The 22,130-nt window shown below is 35.5% G+C and overlaps 2 protein-coding genes across 2 annotated transcripts; both read right to left on the bottom strand.

Moving 5' to 3' along the window:
* Window positions 1-4,106: 4,106 nt before the first annotated feature.
* Window positions 4,107-6,311, bottom strand: LOC128548204 (nose resistant to fluoxetine protein 6-like). The gene has a single exon (XM_053524701.1). The coding sequence runs from the start codon at window positions 6,309-6,311 to the stop codon at window positions 4,107-4,109; it is 2,205 nt and encodes a 734-aa protein (XP_053380676.1).
* Window positions 6,312-18,624: 12,313 nt separating this feature from the next.
* Window positions 18,625-22,029, bottom strand: LOC123524431 (nose resistant to fluoxetine protein 6-like). Its single transcript, XM_053539822.1, has one exon. The coding sequence runs from the start codon at window positions 21,872-21,874 to the stop codon at window positions 19,538-19,540; it is 2,337 nt and encodes a 778-aa protein (XP_053395797.1). The 5' UTR covers window positions 21,875-22,029; the 3' UTR covers window positions 18,625-19,537.
* Window positions 22,030-22,130: the final 101 nt, after the last annotated feature.

Raw genomic sequence — 22,130 nt, 5'->3', positions numbered from 1 at the left:
TAATCTTGAAAAATGCTCTATTGTTTACATTTTTGCTGGCCAATGAAAATGATTTATTAAAAATATTTAGAGATATTGTTCAGGACTGAAATTTTACTGTCATGTCAAGGATGTTCATACTGTCTGAATCTGTAGGAACCTTGTTCTCTTGTAATCCTTTGAAAATGGCTCTTAGATATGAACATCTAATTTTGGTAGCTATATTGGATTTTAGGGGAGAAATGTGTCATCTCTGTGTCAATTCTTTGACACTCAGTTAAAGTACTTTTAAATCATTGTTTTTAATTTGAAATTTACTGATAAGGTGTAGTTTTTACTCTAGTTTATGTTTATGTAATTGTTTTCATATGATATTTATTCTATTTCTTGCCTTTGTTGAGTAAAGTTATGCATATTTGGGAAAATATCATTGACCAATCAGATTGCAGCAGATTGGAAATTATTCGAAAATTTTAATTTAGAGCCAATTTTAGGAACTTTGGATTTTATTCTAATAGGAGAATAAATTAGAAATTGAAGGTTTAATTTATTTGCTTAAGAAAATTACTGTGCATTTTATTTGGAATAGTTGTGGAATTTTCTGATAATACTGATATATATTTTTAATAGAAGTAAATTTCAGAATTGGTGTATATATTAATTTTAGAAGTTTATTCGTTGACATAATTAAAATCTTTGTAGTTGTGAATGTGTGTTTATGAGTGGACTTTAGATTTAACAGATTTATAAAACTGGACTTAATTTTGTTTTCATTTAATTTTACCTATGTGTTGACTTTTCCTATTTATAATCCAAGTGGTGTAATAATTATTAAAATTATTATTATAGCACTTGGCATTATAATAACATTGAAATGGTTTTATAAGGAATCCTGGCTTTTCCTTGAAATAATTAAGCCAGTTTTTACACCTGTCCGCGAGCAGTGTATGTCCTCGTTGGACAGTTTACCACGGGGACTGGGGTTTACGACAAATATATACTACATTACACCTATAAGTTACATAGCATACATATGCATATTAAAATGATAAAAAATTATTCTCAAAAGATTCTACAGTTTACATATTATTAAAAGCATTTTGTGTAAATTTAAATGCATTTTTATGCACTTCGCAATTTTGAATTGTATAGGCTCGTTTTTCTTTGAGCTAACGATACAGTTTAATTTGCCAACGGTTGACATGACATATTCAAACACTTTCTTAGTATGTGCATATATCTTGAACAAATAAATAAAACAATGACACACAATTTCCATATTTCCTTTATTACACAATTGGAATAATCAGTCATTCCTATCGCTTTGTTTCAATGGCCAAGTTATATGCTGGTATACGAATCTAGTATCTAATTTTCTTAAACAATCGTTTTTACATTAAACAAATAACTTCAAAACTAAGAAGTTTTTCTTGAAATTTGCAGAATATCTTAGTTTTGATATAGCATTTTGGACACTTTGCATTTTTGAATATATTAATCCTTATTCTGTGCACGGACGGAAAATAGCTTTTAACCATTTTAAACTTGTCAAACAAATTACCAAACTTTATCCTTGATACATCTTGCCCAGCAGACTTCAGTTCTATCAGTTTGACAACAGTATTGTTAATTTCGTTTTATTTTGATCCAGTATTTTAGGGCTTTTTCAGCAGATAAAACAGATGAAGGATGCCGCCTTACTTTATCTAAAACAGTAACATTTGTAGGCTGGTGTCTTACCCCTATCGATATAAATGAAAAAGAAACACACTAAGAATAAATATTTCTTTATTTTAAACAAATACAAAAATACAATATAGAAAAACTGAATCTGTATACTATAATACTTCTACAGTACACAACAAAAGCAAAAAATGAATTAGAAGTTCAAGTCATTTTTCAATTTTTTTTGTCCGACATTGTCAGCTATCGGTTTTGGAGTGTGCATAATTATAAAATATTAAAAGTTAATGGCATAATCTGAATAAATGCTTCCTTATAGACACCAAAATAAAAATACTATCACCGAATGCTGTCAACATACTTCATCACCCACAAAATCAGGAAGAAATAGCTATTGTCATTCTGTACCATTTAACCACGCCCATGCTCGCGTTATATAAAGTCTCGAATGACAAACCGTATTATTATTTGAGCCGCACCATGAGAAAACCAACATAGTGTATTTGCGACCAGCATCCGCTCAGTCTGGTCAGGATCCATGTTGTTCGCTAACGGTTGTTCGAATTACAATAGGGTTTGAAAGCAAACATCATGGTTCCTTCCAGAGTCTGCGGATGTGCAGGCTGGTCTGGATCCATGCTGGTCGCAAACGCACTATGTTCCTTTTCTCATGGTGCGGCTCATTTCTTCATTGACTTTCATTCTAGTTCAAGTAAGTGGTCGGAAACACACCTGTAATTTAATGTTGCTCAAACTTTGTTCATCAACAGATGAAGAAAATAATTCAAAACAAACAAAAGTATGGCACTTGAGAAAAGCAGATATTTTTGTCATCCATTTGTACTAAATCCGATTGAAATGATATATTTCTCCATTGAAATACATGCCTTCAGATGCATGTCACCATATCAAACATTATAAAAGAGACTGCAGCGTTTAAGACATGCAAAATATATTAATTCAGCAATATAGAAGGTGATAAGGTATACTAGCATTCCATCTTCTTAAAATTTTAGTTCTCTGCATATCAAACGCACTAAATAGCATTTCTTCATTTTGTAAAAGAACAATTCCACATAGAACATGTTAAATCACTTTACTTAGATCTTTTTTACAATTACGGGAATATTGATTTCGAGAAAAAACAACAACATAAATTTAGACAGATTCATTTGACGGAGATGACAACAACAATTTTTAAAAGCTATCATTTGATCAATAATGAATGAGAAACAAAACTGTCAACGTTGTAAGAAACAAACCCCCCACCCCGGACATGCTTTATAGAATGATATTAATTTATTAAGTCTAAAAAGTGTTTATTCCAAAATATGACACGGGACATAAAACTCCAAAAAGTATGTCCAGTTCATGGTACGTTTCAAGCTATGGGAGGATAAATAAGTGTAGTTGCAATACTATGAAGTCCAAAATAGTGGCATAACTAATATAAGAAGAAATCGGACAAGAACGTTCTTACAAAATTCGCCTTAACACTACATATCTATGGTTAATGGTTTAATTGGAAATGGATTTAAACTGTGGGAGGAGTTGAGAATACAAAGTAGAAAACTCATAAACTGTGAGGGGAATTGGGAATCATGATAACTAAAGAAAAAACATTCAGAGATAAAAGTCCCATAATTATGTCTACTAGATGTTGAAAAATATACCAGCTCTACTCTCTGAATCGAGCGGAATATTTAGAAGGAGCTGAGTATACAAGCAACAAATATAATGTTTCAAAGTCCAACAAAGGCTGTAAATAAATAGATGGACATATAAAATCGCCAAACCATGTTGATGATGTACTTAAGTTTTTTTTGACCTGGATGAACACTGTAGGAGATGAGTTTACACCTCGGTAGCGTAGTGGTAGAGCGTCCGCTTCGAGTGCGGGAGGTGTTGGGTTCGTAACAAAGACGTAAAAATGGTACTAGTAGCTTCCTCGCTTGGCGCTCAGCATTAAGAGGGTAGTACTAGGACTGGTCAGTCCGGTGTCAGTATAATATGACTGGGTGACGGACTGACGGACGGACAGTTCAAACGTTCGACACTGTGGTCCTAAGAAGAACAGAAAAACACAATCGTAAGCTAACATAGCTTTCTGTTAAATTCCTTAAGAACAAGTTTGTAAATATTACAAAAATATCTGAAATAACATATGTTTAAAGTAAAAGATAGGGAAAACATGTATAAAATGAAATATGTTTAAAGTAAAAATTAGAGAAAAATAATATGTACATAAAACATGACTCCTTTTGTGTACATAAACAAACAAACAAAATGGTGGTGTGAGTTATCAAAATAATAGCTCAGTTATGCAAAAATAAGTTCTGGTTAAGTAAAATCAAAACTAAACATAACACTCATAACAGTCAATACTGTCAAAACTGGATTAGTCTCCGAGACAACAAAACAAAGTAATTTCAAGAATTTCAATATTAGGATCGTCTGAGACGGTCTTTGATTTTTTCTCCAAGATGTGATAATGGAGCGTTGACATAACTCTTACCGAAAGAACTTATAGAAGGAAGCAGTAGCTTTTCTAACCGTATCATAGGGGCCTCAACCAGCATAGACACAATAAAAGCTACCAAATAAGACACAACGAGATTCGCAATGAACAGATAAACCATTGTAAGATCTGAGAAATGTAAAGGTTGAAACATGCTGAAGTAGTATGTGCAAATAATTATTGGATGTACAAGATATGCTGCATAGGTCAGTCGTCCAAGCGGTGCCCAAATTTTCCAAGAAAGAATGTCTTTAACAGGTCCTCCGTTACCAGAAATACATGCAATCACAACCCATGACAGACACATTCCCCATGCAGTTCTGCCAAGGGAATTGTAGAATGCGCTTTGAACTAAGGTCATGTGTGTATCTGTGTGATGATTATAGTAATACATTCCATATATTACAGCCAGTGCTGTTGCTATAGCAACGCACCATCCAACGACTGCAAGCACTCTGGGTATTCTTATCCGATTGTTGTTAGAGGCCAGGACGTAACCCGTAAGCATGCCGACCAAATATACAGAAAACCGTGCATAAGGTCTAACATAAAGAGCTCCATTTTTACCCCAGAGGTCATCCACGTGCTTAGTTGGGGACGCATCACTGCTGTTCCCATATATTCCATAATACCAGATTAAAACTCCTCTGATCAAAACGCCAGCAAGTATCAGGAAAAGAGTAATAGATACACCGACGTATCTCAGCCGCCCCTTAAGAGCGAGTGTCACTATCACGATAGGTCCTAAGACAATATAAAACTGCATATCATTGGCCAAATACCAACTCCATCCCATACATGTTGTATCAAGATTGCCATAGTTAGGATACATATTGTTTATATACAGAAGATTCGTCCACCATTTAGACTTGCATATATCAACCCTTCCCTTATATGGACCTAAAGCGATAAAAAATCTCAGTGGACCTGAAACTGAAGGAATCATTAAGTACGTATAATAGAGGATAACGAAAGCATACAGTGGTGTAAGACGCCAGTATCTGTGTAAGAAATAGTACGGCCAGCTCAATTTTCCCTTCTCTTTGATCTCTTTCAATGCTAAATAAGCAACTAAAAGTCCACTCAGAAAAAAGAAACTATCGACCGAGTATGTACCATTCATAATAGGTTGGAAAGTAAACCTTTGAACTAGCTGACCTGCTTCCGCCAAATTGTCAACAATAGCAAATATGAAAACATACGTATGTCCTAGAATGACCCACCACATACTCATTACTCGAAGACCATTAAGGCATGCTAAAGGTCCTACTGCTGTAGTTGTACCAAACAGCTTCTTCCCGTTACTAGTAACCGAAAATACACGGCAAATATTTAATAGTTTCTGTTTAAAGTTATTGCATCTGCCCTCTTGGATACTGTGAGAAGACAGTTCACCACCTGGCAGACCTGTTCTGTCTTCATGACTGTCTGCAAACGTAGAATCGTCTTGGATACTGTGAGAAAACAGTTCACCACTTAGCAGACCTGTTCTCTCTTCATGACTGTCTGCAAACGTAGAATCGTCCAATACAAGATTGTCGGTTTCCTTCTTTGAAGAAGAGCACGTGTAGTCTATTAGGGTTGCTAATAATACGATGAAACACAACACTCCAATTACCACTATCGTAGCGATTGCACCACTATCGAGTTTTCCATGTTCGTCAGACAATGTTTCATTAACAGTTATGTTTTGCTTGGCAATAGCCGGGACGAATGGTAAAATTTCTGTTTTGATGGTTGAAATTAATGTGTTCATTAAATTTTTAACGTCAGTTTCATCACAAGAGTTTGGAAAACAAACACCTAAAACTATAGGGTAAGTATTGAGTAGCACAGGTTTTCCATTGATAATTACAGCCACAGAGGAATATTCTCCTTTAAACGATTTGTTAGTCTTTGGGTTGTGCAGCGTCTCAATGTCATGGCATTCTTGGTAGTCTCCGACCCAGTTCCATTTTCCTTGTAAAATTCCTCGGGGAATCTTTGCAGCGGCATCAACATATTTAACAAACGCCTCATTTACAGCATTTTTGGAGCTTGTGTTGTTAAGTAAAAGTTCGGTGTCAGACTGACAATATTCTGTTAATTGAACTTCAGATTTTATCTCCCGCAATTTGGCCAAAATCTCCATAAAAGATGAAAATCTGTGGTAACTGCTTGCGTATAATTTCAAAAGACTTTCAAAAAACAATGTTTCGTTGGTATGCGTATTTTTCATGTATACTGGTAATCCAATATGCCTTAAGTCAATATCAATACTTTGTTCAAGTGAACAGGAAATCGATACGAATGTAACAAAGTAAGCCAAATGAATAGCGTTTAGTCCTCTGTATCGAAACATTTTTACTCACGTCTTATCAGCCGACTTTCAATCGAATAACTCCGTACCACACAGTTCCTTTATCCTACATGACTAAGGTTCATACGGTAAAGAAGAAAATGTACTACATATTCACCCATGTACAAAATAACGTTGATCAGGTAGTAGAGGTTTCAGTTTATGACAGTTCGCTAATAATAGACCTTTCTAACTTAAACTGAAACATACATGTAAACAGAAACTTACTTCATAATTGCTTTTAAAATCGTGGACTTTTTCAACTGTACTTGGACTATAAAATATAAAGTAACAATCACCACAAGTACTTGCGAATTTTGTGCATAGGCTGTTGCATTCTTTTTGGCGTCTCACCAAACAATAGAAATATTTGAGACCTATTCGAATTCAATGCATAAAATGGCTAGTCGGCTTATATTTCTTCATTTGTCCTAAAGCAGTTCAACAGGGATCCTTTATCATTGTGTTATTCTATTTATCTTGCAACATTTTTTACATAAAATAATTTTAAAGGTAAGGGTAGATTCTCTGAAACATTGAGCACAGCAAACACAGCCCTATACCAAACAGAAACTGCAGTGGAAAGAGACAGCAGAATTTTTGCGCATTATTTTGTGCTGGCAGCGTCATTTCAATTTGACAAGACAAACAAAACCATCAGTTTTAGTTACAATTTGAAGTAAATGATAACTGAAAATTATATGTATTCTTTTCACTCATTTTTTTATTCTCAAACAGAATTATTATCACAATTTTTATACAAATAGTGAATGATTATAGCAGCGGGCACAGTCAATTTATTTAGTTTATTTCTCAGTTTTTCTCTATATATTTTTAAGATTGGGTGGGGTGAGGGGGTAGTGGGAGGCAGCAGAGGTGGAGGTCACTTCGTTCGATTTGCTCTTATCCGCATTTCAATTTATGCGTCTGACATTGTGACTCTGTGCTTTGTGGTTTATGTGGGATTTACCCAAGTTCTTTTTATTTTACCTTTTGTTTCTTGATGATGTTTTGTAGTATCAATATCCCCCTGATGACTCATACCCTCAACCCAAGGTAACATAAAACATGAAAGAAGTGTACATATTGAAACTGTTTTGAGCAATTGATTTGTTTAAAACATCGGTTAAACATTAAAGGTTTCTCATACCCGTGTGTTAAAAGTGTTTTACTTGTGTCAGATGTTTCCTTCAATAGAAAAATAAATTGCAAAGATTTCATGCAGGGTTTTATGCAACTTCCGGCAAAAAATGAAATGTTCTCCAATTTTGTTATATACCAGCACGGCGTTTGTCTAACTACGTGTGTTACAATGTTTATCACGCAAAGATCAAAAGAAAAATATGCTGTATTATGCGATAATAGCGGGCACATCTCGATTAGATTCTAGAAATTGGGGAAGAAAATGTATGTACCTGAACATATAATTATCCTATGCCATAATGTATTCTGTTTTATGAATGTACGTAAGTAGAACTGTTTCTAAAGCACGCTGTGTTACTCCGAAATATGGTTAAGCTTAAAAGGTTGTTATCTCTTATCCTGAGGATGTTTGATCCTGTTGTGTCGCAAAATTTCAAGTTAGAAAGAGGAATAAATGCAAAGTTTCAGTTAGAAAGGTCTAAGAGTTCTTTAGGCCTTAGGTATGCTCTTGTGCTGCGACGGTTTACTAATCAAACACAACTTTCACTTTTTGCCAACGTGATGTGGCGAAGATATTGTCAGTTCAAGTTAGACCGGAGATAACTTCTTAATGTGCGAGTATTAGCCCTTAGCTGTAAGAACCTGCCACAAAATGTTGACAGGTGTTTCTTATATTTAAACAAAGAAGTTTAGGTGTCTGACATTGACACTATCGCTATTTGTTTTAAGCTAGAATGTCTCTAAAACGTTTAAAGCTTTCTGGTTTCTGCTTGCACCGGGTTGTGACTTTCGCGGCTTTGCAATCCGAGTCTTACTAGGTTCAGCGTTATTTCCGCCACATCACTTCAACAAAATTCAAGCTGAGCTCCAAAACATAGTCGGAATCATGACATGAAATAAATTTCAATACGAACTGAGAAAGTCACGTGAGATCAGATGCGTTATCAATCAGTACAGATGTTGCTATCAAGCAGATAGGACGAGAATTTGCTGCTTAGAGTTTTTATAGTAGATGATTTAATTTATAGACTACGTGTAATATAAAAATAGGAATTATTATAACTAATTTGGAGAATGGATACATCGATTAATCAAACCTTAATGGTGATTTTGTTATCAAAACATTTTTGGATTATTTTTACTGTGCTTAGACTTTGACTTTCAAGGAGTGTTTATTACATGCAGTGCCAGTGTGATAAAGATTTAGTTATGGATGAAACATCAGAACAATCCTGTCCAACAAAGCTTGTGGTAATGGATTAAACATCAGAGCAATCCTGTTCAACAAAGCTTGTAGGTCATAGTAGGTCCAATATTTCGGGTTAAAGTAAACCCATTCATGAGGACCAAACTATGTCCAAATCTGCGGACCAAAGCATGTCTGCAAATGAATCAATGCAAGCAATGTTGCAACAGCAGGCTTTACTTATGAATACTTTGAAAACTCTGAAGAGTTCAAGTTCAAATGACCAAGAAAAAGTGATTTTATCAGACAACGATAAAGTCTGTGGTTAGAAAGTGTGTGGTTAGAAAAAATGTAGGTAATGTGAAGGGCACTGTCTCCGTTTGCTACGACCACCTTGAGGAAGTGTCATCAGAAAGTGAACAGAATAGTGCGGATGAATCTGAAGGGCTTGCTGACATGAAAAAATTGTATGATGAAAGTGACAGTGTTGGTGAAAAAATTGCAATGTGAACTTGTCATTTAGAAAACGGCTGTCGAAAGAAGACCAAACAAGGTCAAGGGAATCCATTTTATCAACTGTATAACTCCCTTGGTGGACCCCACAGTGCAAGGTTTACACAGCTATGAGAAAGTCAGGTTTTTGATTGAGCTTATAAAATATTTCATCTTTTATTGAATCTGATACAAGTGTTATTTTTTAGGGATACTGTTCCTATTACAAGGATAAGTTTTCTTTATTACAGATATTTTTGCAATCATTTCTCGATGCATACATGTAGTACATTTAAAATCTATGGAAGAAAATTGTCTGAATGGCATTTCATTCCATTTGAAAGAGGAGGAATATTAATAAGCCGAAATGGCCTAGATCTGATTGTGTTGTGATGAAGCCATAATGGCATAGACCCGATAGGGTTGTGATGAAGCCGAAATGGCATAGACCCAATAGGGTTTTGATGAAGCCGAAATGGCATAGACCCAATAGGGTTGTGATGAGGCCGAAATGGCATAGAACCGAAAGGGTTGAGATAAAGCCAAAATGGCACTTAACACCCGAAAGGATCATATTTATTAAGCAAAAATGGCAAATTCCCACAGGGTACCATACCGTGTATAAAAGATTAAAAAACTACATGCTCAAGATAACTGTACATAAAACTTCAAGGGTTATTAGGGACATAAGTCCATATTACATGCTTTTAGCTCGCCATTTCATGAAAAGGTAATGGTTTTCAATGATCTTAATTGTTTTATTCAAAAGCAATTTAGTGCCCGCCCGCTTAGCTCAGTAGGTAGAGCGTTAGTCTACGGATCGCGGGGTAGCGAGTTCGATCCTCGGGCTGGGCGTATGTTCTCTGTGACTATTTGATAAACGACATTGTGTCTGACATCATTAGTCCTCCACCTCTGATTCATGCGGGCAAACGTGCGGAGAACAGGTTTGTACTGGTACAGAATCCAGGAACACTGGTTAGGTTAACTGCCCATCGTTGCATGACTGAAATACCGTTGAAAAACGGCGTACGTTAAACCCAAAACAAACAAAAGCAATTTAAATACCAATATGGTAATCCTAAATAGATGTTAAAAGAAACATTGTACCATATTTATTTATTGATACTGACTCAATAGAATTAAAGTTTGACCTTTCTTTCTGAAAAAGAAACGGTCAGTTAGATCATAGTGATAAATATAATGGAGCAATACATCTTAGCTCTACACTGAAGATTTTAAGATAAACTGGTGAAGCACTTTACTGCTCTGCTTTTCAGACAATATTTTCTTATGGATTCTGAGAGTAGAAGTGGGTCACTTCCTGCTGAAGTGACCTTAGAGGCACTTGAAGGGCAAAACAGCATGTCAAGATTTATGGATAAAGGGGGGAATACTGAATTTGACCGAAACAGCTGTATAAATAGACCGTCATCAAAGTGGTCAGAACTTCAAGATTTTATGAGAAAGTTGCATAAAGACGTTAATAACTTAAAAAAAAAACAATCATGAAGACGAAACAGAGCCTTATGCTAAGCAAAGCAGAAAACTGTCTGAGAAGGGAGAAAGTACTAGTAAATCTTCAGACCAGAATGATATTGATGGAATAATTGATCAGTTCCTGGAAGATAATGAACAAGAGTTTTCCAAGTATGAATATGATGAGGATTTTCTCCAAGAACTTGGTGAGTTTTTACCAATCTCAAGCAGAAACAGGGGAGAAGGCATCTGATGCATCTGATCGTCTTGCAACATAGTCAAATGACTGCTTGAAAGCACCCATAGATAAGGACAAGCTTCAAAAATTGCATTTGAAATATTTGAAACCAGAAAACATTGAATACCTTCAGACCCCTAAGGTGGACAATAATCTATGGAGACAGTTAGATGCGGGGGCAAAGTCCATCGGTGTTCAAAATCGAAAAACCATTTCGCAGTTGTCAACAGTTCTTGTACCAATAATTCGTGCACTTGACTCCATAAAATCAAAAGATCCAGCAGCACCATAAAAGATAAAGGAATATGTTGGGGACGCCACTTTTATGAATAAGAAACAACAGGTTGTCAATGGGATATACAACCATATTAACTACCTAGAGCTTAAGGCTGTTTTATTAGCATTGCAGGATTTTCACATCAGAACACGATCAGATAATACAGTCACAGTTATTTGCATAACCAAACAAGGGTCAAGTAAACCAAAGCTTAATGATATAACCCGGGAAATATGGTTGTTTGTCATAGAGAGGAAGATAAGGTTATCTGCGAAACATGTAAAGGGCTCTGACTGACACAGAATGGAAGTTAAATGAACATGTGTTCAAATCTATTTGTAATGTTTTCAGTACACCAGTTACTGATCTTTTTGCAAATAGACTGAATTGTCAGGTGTCTAGATATTATTCATGTATGGCAGTTCCAAATGCTGTTGCAGTAGATGCAATTTTGCAGTCTTGGTCAAATGAACTAAACTATCTTTTCCCTCCTTTCAACGTGATAGGGCAGGTATTACAGAAAATACAACAAGAACAAGCAGAAGCAATAATTGTTGAACCAGCATGGCCAATACAATAAAATCTGGAAAGTAGATCCCTCGGAAGCACAGGGAACAAGGCAAATAGTGAAAATTGCAGACTCGGTTTGATTGAGTCTGTTCATGGGCAGTAATGGAAAAAGCAACACTGCCCACGCCCCCTAGCACCGGCTTAAGCAGTATTCAATCTTCAAATCTAAATGAGTTGAAATCAATGATCCCGAAGGACCAGAAAATATAACAATACTGAGATGAAGTCGGGGCGACTTTTTACGGCCGCCACACAGCACAAGTTTGGTTCCCGCAAATGATTAAAATGTGCATAACATGCCCACTTATGTTACCAGTCAGAGACAGCCTACTCATGTTACCGGACAAAATATGCAATCATCCATTAAAGAAACTACATTTAACAGTTTTTCGAGTCACGGGAGAAGCTCAAAGTCAAAGGGTTATCAAACCATGTTACTGACATCATTTTGCAATCGTGGAAAAGTACCATAAAAACTCAGTATGGGGATCATTTCAAAAGAAGGGTGTATTTTTTGTTGTGAACGGAATACCATCCCTTTTCACCACATGTGAACAATGTTTTAGAATTCTTAGCTAGTTTGTATCATTGTGGATTAGCTTATATAGTGCCAATAATACTGCAAGATCAGCCATCAATTCATTTTTCATGACAGATTGTCTAAATTACCTTGTGGGTCAACATGATTTGGTGAAAAGATTTATGAGAGGGGTTTTCTTGTTACGACCTGCCTTGCCCAGGTATAATGTTACATCGGATGTAAATAGAGTTCTTAGTTACCTTGAAAATGGAAGTGCTGAGAATAATTTGAAACAGCTTACAATGAATGTTGTTATGTTATTATGTTTATTGTCTGGACAAAGACTGCAATCTTTGTACTTAATTGATATTAGGAGTATTGAATTTTCATATTCATATGTAAAAATAAGGTACGGTGATCTTTTGAAACACTCCAGGCCAAATTATCATTATAAGCGTATTAATGTTTAAGGAATACCTAGTCAAAACAGTGTATATTGTTTTTCTTCTTCGGCAGTATCCCAATGAGACAATACCACTTAGAGTGAATAAGCAATCACTGTTAATAAGATTTTTGCAAACCGCATAAAAATTATCTAAGGATACTATTGGACGATGGGTGAAAGAAATCTTAAAACTTGCAGGGATAGACGTTTCTATATCCAGGCTGCACAGCTGTAGATCAGCATCAGTTTCCCAGGCGAACAGAACAAGCTTGCCATTGGCAACAATATTGAGAACACAAGGGTGGTCAAGGGAGTGCACATTTAGGAAGTTTTATGATAGGCCTTTTACTAATGGCTCTTCATTTGCTAAAACTGTGTTATCTAGAACTCAGATATGTTTACCTTCAACTTGATAAATTGCTTATCCAGGATTTATTTACTCAGGTGGCAGTCAAAGACTGTGGGAAATTTTACAGAGCTTCCTAATAGGTCACAGTACAGATTCATGCATGTAAGAGGAATTATGCTTCACTGATAACAGTATAATGATGTAAAGAAACTTGATTATTCCAAGTATATGTCCAACATAAGTTTTAATTGTAGTCCCATAATCAGCAGTTGTAGCTGGATGGTCTCTAAAATTCTCACGTGACTTTCTCAGTATACATGTGTGATTGAAGTGCAATTTATAAATTATACGAAATTTATTGAAGTATGATTATGATTCCATTACATCAAATATGATACTGAGATAGTTACGTGCCCTGCCCTTCCCAGCCCGTTTGGGGACACTAACATCCAGCTACTAGTACAATGAAATCTGATTGATAACGCATCTGATTACACGTAACTGTCTCAATATCATGTGTGATTTCATGAAATCATAATCATACTTCAATAAATTTCGTATAATTTATTAATTATACAGCTCAACTATTGGCACGTGAATGTGTTGAGAAAATCCCCAATTATGTCCGAAGTACGCATTCCGTTTACGAAGTCCGTTTAAGTTAGAAAGGTCTAATATGACGCTAACTGTTATGTTAGATCTTAGTATATTATAATGTGTTGCAAAAACTAACAATTATAATCATTTTTTTTTAATTAATCAAATAATTCCAATAGTAGTTTTTTACCTAAAAAGTAATTTAACCCTGACAAATGTGAAGACCTTAGAGTATGTAGGAAGAGAAGTCCCATTATTTATCCCTACAGGAAACATAACACAAGTTAAGTCCACCTCATCAGCTAAGTATCTAGGAATAACTATAACCAATGACTTGAACTGGTCAGAACATATAGAGAACAAAACCTCTAAGGCAACCTCTTCTTTTTGATTTATTCAGAGAAATGTCAAGACAGACAACATAAGGGTTAAACAAGACGCATATACACCACCTTCGTCCGCCCCCAGTTAGAATACTGTAAATGTGTGGACTCCCTGGCAGAAATCTTTCGCCCATAAACTTGAACGGGTCTAAAGGTCAGCAGTGAATAATTACAACTACACAAGTAGTGTAACTGAAATGTTGAAATCCCTAGAACTCTCCAGTATCACAGGTTAAACTGTTCACTACGTTTGTTCTACAAAATAAGGACCCAGACCGTCGCAATTTGCAAAGGTTACCTGACCCCCATTAGAAATCTTAACTACTTGATCCCTCATTCCAGCACTCAATACTTTGCTGACTCTTATTTACCTAGAACCATCCGTCTCTGGAACTTCCTCCACACATCAGTCAAAGCTAGCCCCAGCCTCAGTATCTCTACAGGTAAATTTCTCTAACGACTGTTTCTCTGACAGCGCCGACCAGTCATAATCGGAAAACGATAGTTGGTTGTGTACAGATGTAGATCACGTACTGTAAATATAGCGACGTCCGGGAAACGCAAAATCTGATGACGTATAACTCATGCCGATGCATCTGGACACGAAAACAAATGGTACCCAGTAACATTTTACTCCCATTGCAGTTGTGTATGCTGTTCAATCTTTATGTAAGTGCCTAAAATTAAGTAAAGCGCAATCTATGACGGTGAAAACCACTGGAAGTTTGCATAATGGTGATAGGAGAAAATAAATAAATCAGATTTTAGAACTTTATCGATACACTATCTAGTCACTACTCACTAGCTCCTACTACTTACAAGAATACCAGAAAGAACGTATCATTTCAATTAGCTAAAACTAAAAAAATTAGCTCAGACATTTTTATATTCTGCTACGGATCTCTGCGTTGAAAAGAATTCCTTACTGAAACCTAACCAGGAATCGTGCCAGAAGTCTGTCACGATATAATTTCATCAAATGAAATGCAATGGACTCACCTTTTACTTTAAAATATTTCTAATCCATCTTGCTTTTAGTTACACATTAAGCCCGTGTAAGTCATGTACACCCGATGACATAGCGCATTTTGTTGACGTCGGTGCAACATCAAGATGTGACAGTATTCATGCATAATAGTAAACTTGGAATTTCACTTTAAACTTATTTTTATAGAGAATATGAACATCTCAGTTAATAGGAAACCAGTATTGTAATATGAAATAAGATGCTATTTAAATGGCAGAACTCTGTTGATAAATCAACAACGCCCCTAAAAAATGATGAATGGATGGTATTGCAATGGCAGTATTTTGTATTACGGGTGCTTTTTTTAGAAGTTTAATTTCTTTTAGAAATGATAATCCATAATTCCTGTCATAATGTAATATCAGAATTTTATCCAGAGACAAACACTGTTGGCTGAAATTCATGAAATGCCCCATATTTAATTTATCGAACTCCTAACAGTCTATGGCTTGTTTGAATATTATTAAGGTTTATTTCTTAGCTCTATAGGGTGTGTAGTTGAAACCTTTCAAGACGACCATGGAATTAATGTAGGGATAAAATGCTCTTAAAAACGTATTAAATAAAATTAATTTCAAATTGTACTAGATGTGTCGAGACAAACTGAAAACATTGGAATTTTGATCAATTAATTTATAAAATGGAACATACGGTACCTAATTAGAAATATTTAATGATCAGATTTGATATTTTGGGTGTATTTAGAGATATTATTCAAAACCTTAGTATCGAATCAGCGATAGACCATGAGAACTTGAAAAATACAAGAATCCACCATGGTTGACCAGCTATCCTGACGCCCGCTGGACAAAAAAAATGGCAGTATTGTTATGGTAAAGGTAAAGGTAAATTTATTTATCGTCGCTTTGTGAAACAATTAACATAAAAGCTCTGTATAGCTTTTGAGCGACCCTATTTTAAGAATAATTAAAACCAATTATACCTTACCCCAGCAATTTGCTGGTACCCATTTACAGCTGGGTCGACTGAGGCAATCGTGATAAAAATGCCTTGCCCAAGGACACACCGCAATTGGAGTAGCCAGGATTCGAACCAGGGGCCTTCACCTCCGTAGAAAAGCGTCTTAGCCCTCTCGACCGCTGCGTCCAGAAAGAATGGTCATTGCCAACATTTACAACATTGGTGTGAAAACGATCATTTATTTTTAGAAGTTCCCTAACAATTCCTTCAGTCTGAAAAATCTAACGAAAGTTTTACGCAAATGTCTTTATTTATGAACAATCTGTGAAAACATTAATCATTTGGTTTGACAGATGTAACTTTTCGGAGCATCTGTGTGAAATTTCCTGGTTTTACGTTCATTCTGAAAAACAAAATTAGCCGTTTAAAATATATATGGATGAAAAATATGACTGTCGAAAACGGCTGGCGATACTATCGCTGAGCTCGGCTGATGACGTTTATGGACTGTCAATTAACTCCGATGACTGTATGCATATCTTTTTATGTTTTAAAACGTATTATTGTGAGTGATTTGACCATAGCCTTATCAATTATATAATTATGGAATCCCGGTGCGACACGCTTTTTATGTTTTGCTGTGTGTGTTTTGCGTTTTGCATTTTGCTTTTTCGACGGTTGTGCTTAAGATATAGTCCATACTGCTGAAATTCAAGAGATCTGTTCGATTTATAAAAACTGCATTACGTAAACGTTATTGTAAACATAGTAATATAACTGTATATATCATTTCTTTTTTAGGTAAAAAGCACAATCAATAGATCATGCGCTGACATATTGTCTCACCATGGGGAACGTATGTGTGTAGCCCTAAGAAAATCCATCCATGCATATAGAAGTTATGGAGCAGAAACAATTTTTACTTGACCTTCCATAGTGACCTTGACCTTTGATCCACAGCGTTAGTCATGTACATGTAAAAATTACACATTACCCTCTATTCACATACCAAGTTTTACGAACCTAACTTGAATACTTTTTGAGTTACCGCAGGATCCAGATTTGCGGACGGACAGACGGCAGATGGACGTTCCTACATGTGGGTATTTATGTGACTACTCTTTTGTTCTCTTTATTGTTCATTTAGCCATGTAAAAGAAAAACTTAAAAAATAGCCACATAAAAGCTTACGGAATAAATGACTTCAAAGAAACAGTACAGTTACCTATAAAGTGTTCCTATAGTAATTCAAATGTAAAGCATTTGGCCATAAAATCAATCCTCTTTAATTGCACTTTCTGAAAAAACAAAACAATATCTCTTGCCTCTGTCTCTGATAAGCCTTGAGAGAAAATGGTTTTCTGAAAATATCAGTGTCAGTATGAAGAAAGAAATTAAAGGGAAAGGCAATATACTGTTTTATGTTAATTCTATCTGTTGGGATGTATTCAATCATTTAAAGAAGTGAAAGAATTTTCAAAGTCGACTTTAAAATGAATGAGTTATGAGCAATTATATATTTGATCAAAATGGCGGCCATTTTGTTTCCATGGTTACAAAAATTAAATTTCTTGACACATATTTGAATTATATTTACTTATTTCTATAAAATAATTTCTCTATTTTTTCAGCTATAATGAAAGAAATTGCCATGTTGTACATATTACTCTCAAGAGACATATAAAATTGATCTATTTAAAAGGTTATTTGCTAAATAAATAATTCAGCAGTGTGTAAATTACATCATAAACACACAAAATGGCTGCCTCCATGACCAGCAATTTTCTCAAATTTCAAATTGCCATATCTTTTTCAATACAGGTTCGATTTTCAAAATCCTTTCAGCGTTATGAAAGGCTTGGGGATGACTTTCATATGAAATTAACTTACTGTCAGGCTTTCCTTGTTCTTTAATAATATTACAAGTGCTATTAGACAGGATAGATTTTATGGCCGGGTGCTTTAAATTTAATGACTCTAACGACTGATGCGCCTAAGTCTGCAAATGTAAGCTCGGAAGACGGATGGACAGACGGAGGGCATTCCTCTAGTTCCACCGGTAGGGGACTGAAAATACACTGTAACCTGGACATTATCATTACTCAACTCCCAGCGCTAATGTATTTGACAATCGGAATCTATATACATACAATGATACTGGCCTGGTCATTTCAATATGGCTAAGACAATATCAGCATCCGTATTAAACTTGTCAAATTACCAGTTTGAAAGTTTATCCTTGATACATCTTGCCCAGCAGACCCCAGTACTATTATTATGACAACACTTTTCTAAATATACATTGTGAATTGAAGAAACTTCATTTCGTTTTATTTTGATTCAGTATTTTAGAGCTCTTTCAGCAGATAAAACAGATGAAGGATGCCGCCCTACTTTATCCAAAAACAGCAACATTTGTAGCCTGATATCTTACCCCTCTGGGTATGAATAATACAAATAAATGAAAGGGAAACACACAAAGAATAAATATTTCTTTATTTTCAACAAATACAAAGTTACAAAAAGTATAGAAAAACTGAATCTGTATACTATAATAGTGCTACCTCCATAGTACACAACAATAGCAAAAAAAAAAAAAAAAAATTAAGTTCTAGTCATTTTTCAGATCTTTTTGTACAATATTGTTTGTCAGCTGTACATAACTATACTATATGAACAATTAATGGCATATCTGAATAATGACTCCTTATAGACACACCAGAATAAAAAATACTCTCAGCGAATGCTGTCAACATACATCACCACCCACAAAATCAGGAAGAAATAGCTACTTTCATTCTGTTCCATTTACCACACGCATGTTCACATTATATAAAATCTTTCGAATGGCAAACGGTATGATTATTTCTTCGATTAACTTTCATTCTAGTACAAGCAAGTGGTCAGAAACACACGTTATTTAATGTCGCTCAAACTTTACATCAACCGATGAAACAAATAATTCCAAACAAACAAAATTATGGCACATGAGAAAAATAAATTCTTTGTCCTCCATTTGTACTAAACCCAATTGAAATGAGATCTTTCTCCATTGAAATACATGTCTCCAGATGCATGTCACCATATCAAACATTATTAACGAGACTGTAGCGTCTTAACTTTTTTTGTAAATGTTTCATAAATTTCTGAAATAAACTATGTTTAAACTAAAAATCAGAGAAAAATATGTATGTAAAACATGACTCCTTTTGGTTACATAAACAAACAAACAAAATGTTATAAAAATAATGCTTCAATTATGCAAAAATAAGTTCTGGTTAAGTAAAATCGAAACTAAACAGTTAATTACAAAGCAGTCAATACTCACATGTATTATAAAAATGGATTAGACCCCGAGACAACAAAATAAAGTAATTTCAAGAGTTTCAATTTTAGGATCGTTTGAGACGGTCTTTGACTTTTTCTACAAGGCGCGATAATGGAGCACTGACATATCTGTTACCGAAAGAACTCATAGAAGGAAGCAGTAACTTTTCTAACTGTATCATAGGGGCCTCAACCAGCATAGACACAATAAAAGCAACCAAATAAGACATAACGAGATTCGCAATGAACAGATAAACCATTGTAAGATCTGAGAAATGTAAAGGTTGAAACATGCTGAAGTAGTATGTGTAAATAATTATTGGATGTACAAGATAAGCTGCATAGGTCAGTCGTCCAAGCGGTGCCCAAAATTTCCAAGAAAGAATGTCTTTAACAGGTCCTCCGTTACCTGAAATACATGCAATCACAACCCATGACAAGCACATTCCCCATGCAGTCCTGCCAAGGGCATTGTAGAATGCGCTTTGAACTAAGGTCATGTGTGTACCTGTGTGATGATTATAGTAATACATTCCATATATTACAGCCAGTGCTGTTGCTATAGCAACACACCATCCAACGACTGCAAGCACTCTGTGTATTCTTATCCGATTGTTGTTAGAGGCCAGGACGTAACCTGTAAGCATGCCGACCAAATATACAGAAAACCGTGCATAAGGTCTACCATAAAGAGCACCATTTTTACCCCAGGGGTCATCTACGTGCTTGGTTGGGGACGCGCCATTGCTGTTCCCATATATACCATAATACCAGACTAGAACTCCTCTAATCAAAACACCAGCAAGTATCAGGAAAACAGTTATAAATACACCGATGTATCTCAGCCGCCCCTTCAGAGAGAGTGACACTATCACGATAGGTCCTAAGACAATGTAAAACTGCATATCATTGGCCAAATACCAACTCCATCCCATACATGTTGTCCCAAGATTGCCATAGTTAGGATACATATTGTTTATATACAGAAGATTCGTCCACCATTTAGACTTGCATATATCAATCATTTCCTTGTATGGACCTAGAGCGATAAAAAATCTTAATGGACCTGAAATTGAAGGTATCATTAAGTACGTATAATATAGGATAACGAAAGCATACAGCGGTGTAAGACGCCAGTATCTGTGTAAGAAATAGTAAGGCCAGCTCAACTTTCCCTTCTCTTTGATTTCTTTCAATGCTAAATAAGCAACTAAAAGTCCACTCAGAAAAAAGAAACTGTCGACCGAGTATGTACCATTCATAATAGGTTGGAAAGTAAACCTTTGAACCAGTTGTGCTGCTTCAGCCAAATTGTCAACAACAGCAAATATGAAAGCATACGTATGTCCTAGAATGACCCACCACATACTCATTACTCGAAGACCATTAAGGCATGCTAAAGGTCCTACTGCTGTAGTTGTACCAAACAGCTTCTTCCCGTTACTAGTAACCGAAAATACACGGCAAATGTTTAATAGTTTCTGTTTAAAGGCATTGCATCTGCCCTCTTGGATACTGTGAGAAAACAGTTCACCACTAAGCAGACCTGTTCTATCTTCATGACTGTCTGCAAACGTAGAATCGTCCGATACAAGTTTGTCGGTTTCCTTCTCTGAAGAAGAGCATGTATAGTCAATTAGGGTAGCTAATAATACAATGAAACACAACACTCCAATTACCACTATCATAGCGATTGCGCCACTATCGAGTTTTCCATGTTCGCCAGACGCTGATTCATAAGCAGTAATGTTTTGCTGTGCAATAGCCGGGACGAATGGTGAAATTTTTGTTTTGATGGTTGAAATTAATTTGTTCATTAAATTTTTAACGTCAGTTTCATCACAAGAGTTTGGAAAACAAACACCTAAAACTATAGGGTAAGTATTGAGTAGCACAGGTTTTCCATTTAAAAGTACAGCCACAGAGGAATATTCTCCTTTAAACGATTTGTTAGTCTTTGGGTTGTGCAGCGTCTCAATGTCATGACATTCTTGGTAGTCTCCGACCCAGTTCCATTTTCCCTGTAAAATTCCACGCGGAACCTTTGCAGCGGCATCAACATACTTTACAAACGCATCATTTACAGAATTTTTGGAGCTTGTGTCGTTCAGTAAAAGTTCGGTGTCAGACTGACAATATTCTGTTAATTGACCTTCAGATTTTATCTCCCTCAATTTGGCCAAAATCTCCACAACTGATGAGAATCTGTGGTTACTACTTGCGTGCGATTTCAAAAGACTTTGAAAAAGCAATGTTTCATTTGTATGCGTATTTTTCATGTATACTGGTAATCCAATATGCCTTAAGTCAATATCAATACTTTGTTCAAGTGAACAGGAAATCGATACGAATGTAACAAAGTAAGCCAAATGAACAACGTTTAGTCCTCTGTATCGAAACATTTTTACTCCCGTCTTATACGCCGACTTTCAATCGAATAACTCTTAAAATCTAATCCGTACCACACAGCTCCTTTATCCTACATGACTAAGGTGCATACGGCAATGAAGAATGTACTACATATTCACCCATTCGCCCAGATAACAAGTGGTGCATAACGTTGATCAGGTAGTAGATGTTTCAGTTTATGAAAGCTCGCTATTATGACGCTAACTGTTTGTTAGATTTTAGTATATCATAAAGTGATGCAAAAACTAA

The sequence above is a fragment of the Mercenaria mercenaria genome, chromosome 1, assembly GCF_021730395.1.
Source record: "Mercenaria mercenaria strain notata chromosome 1, MADL_Memer_1, whole genome shotgun sequence".
NCBI lineage: Eukaryota > Metazoa > Mollusca > Bivalvia > Venerida > Veneridae > Mercenaria > Mercenaria mercenaria.
Note: the sequence above shows the minus strand (reverse complement) of the source record. Positions and strands in the feature narration are given on the sequence as shown.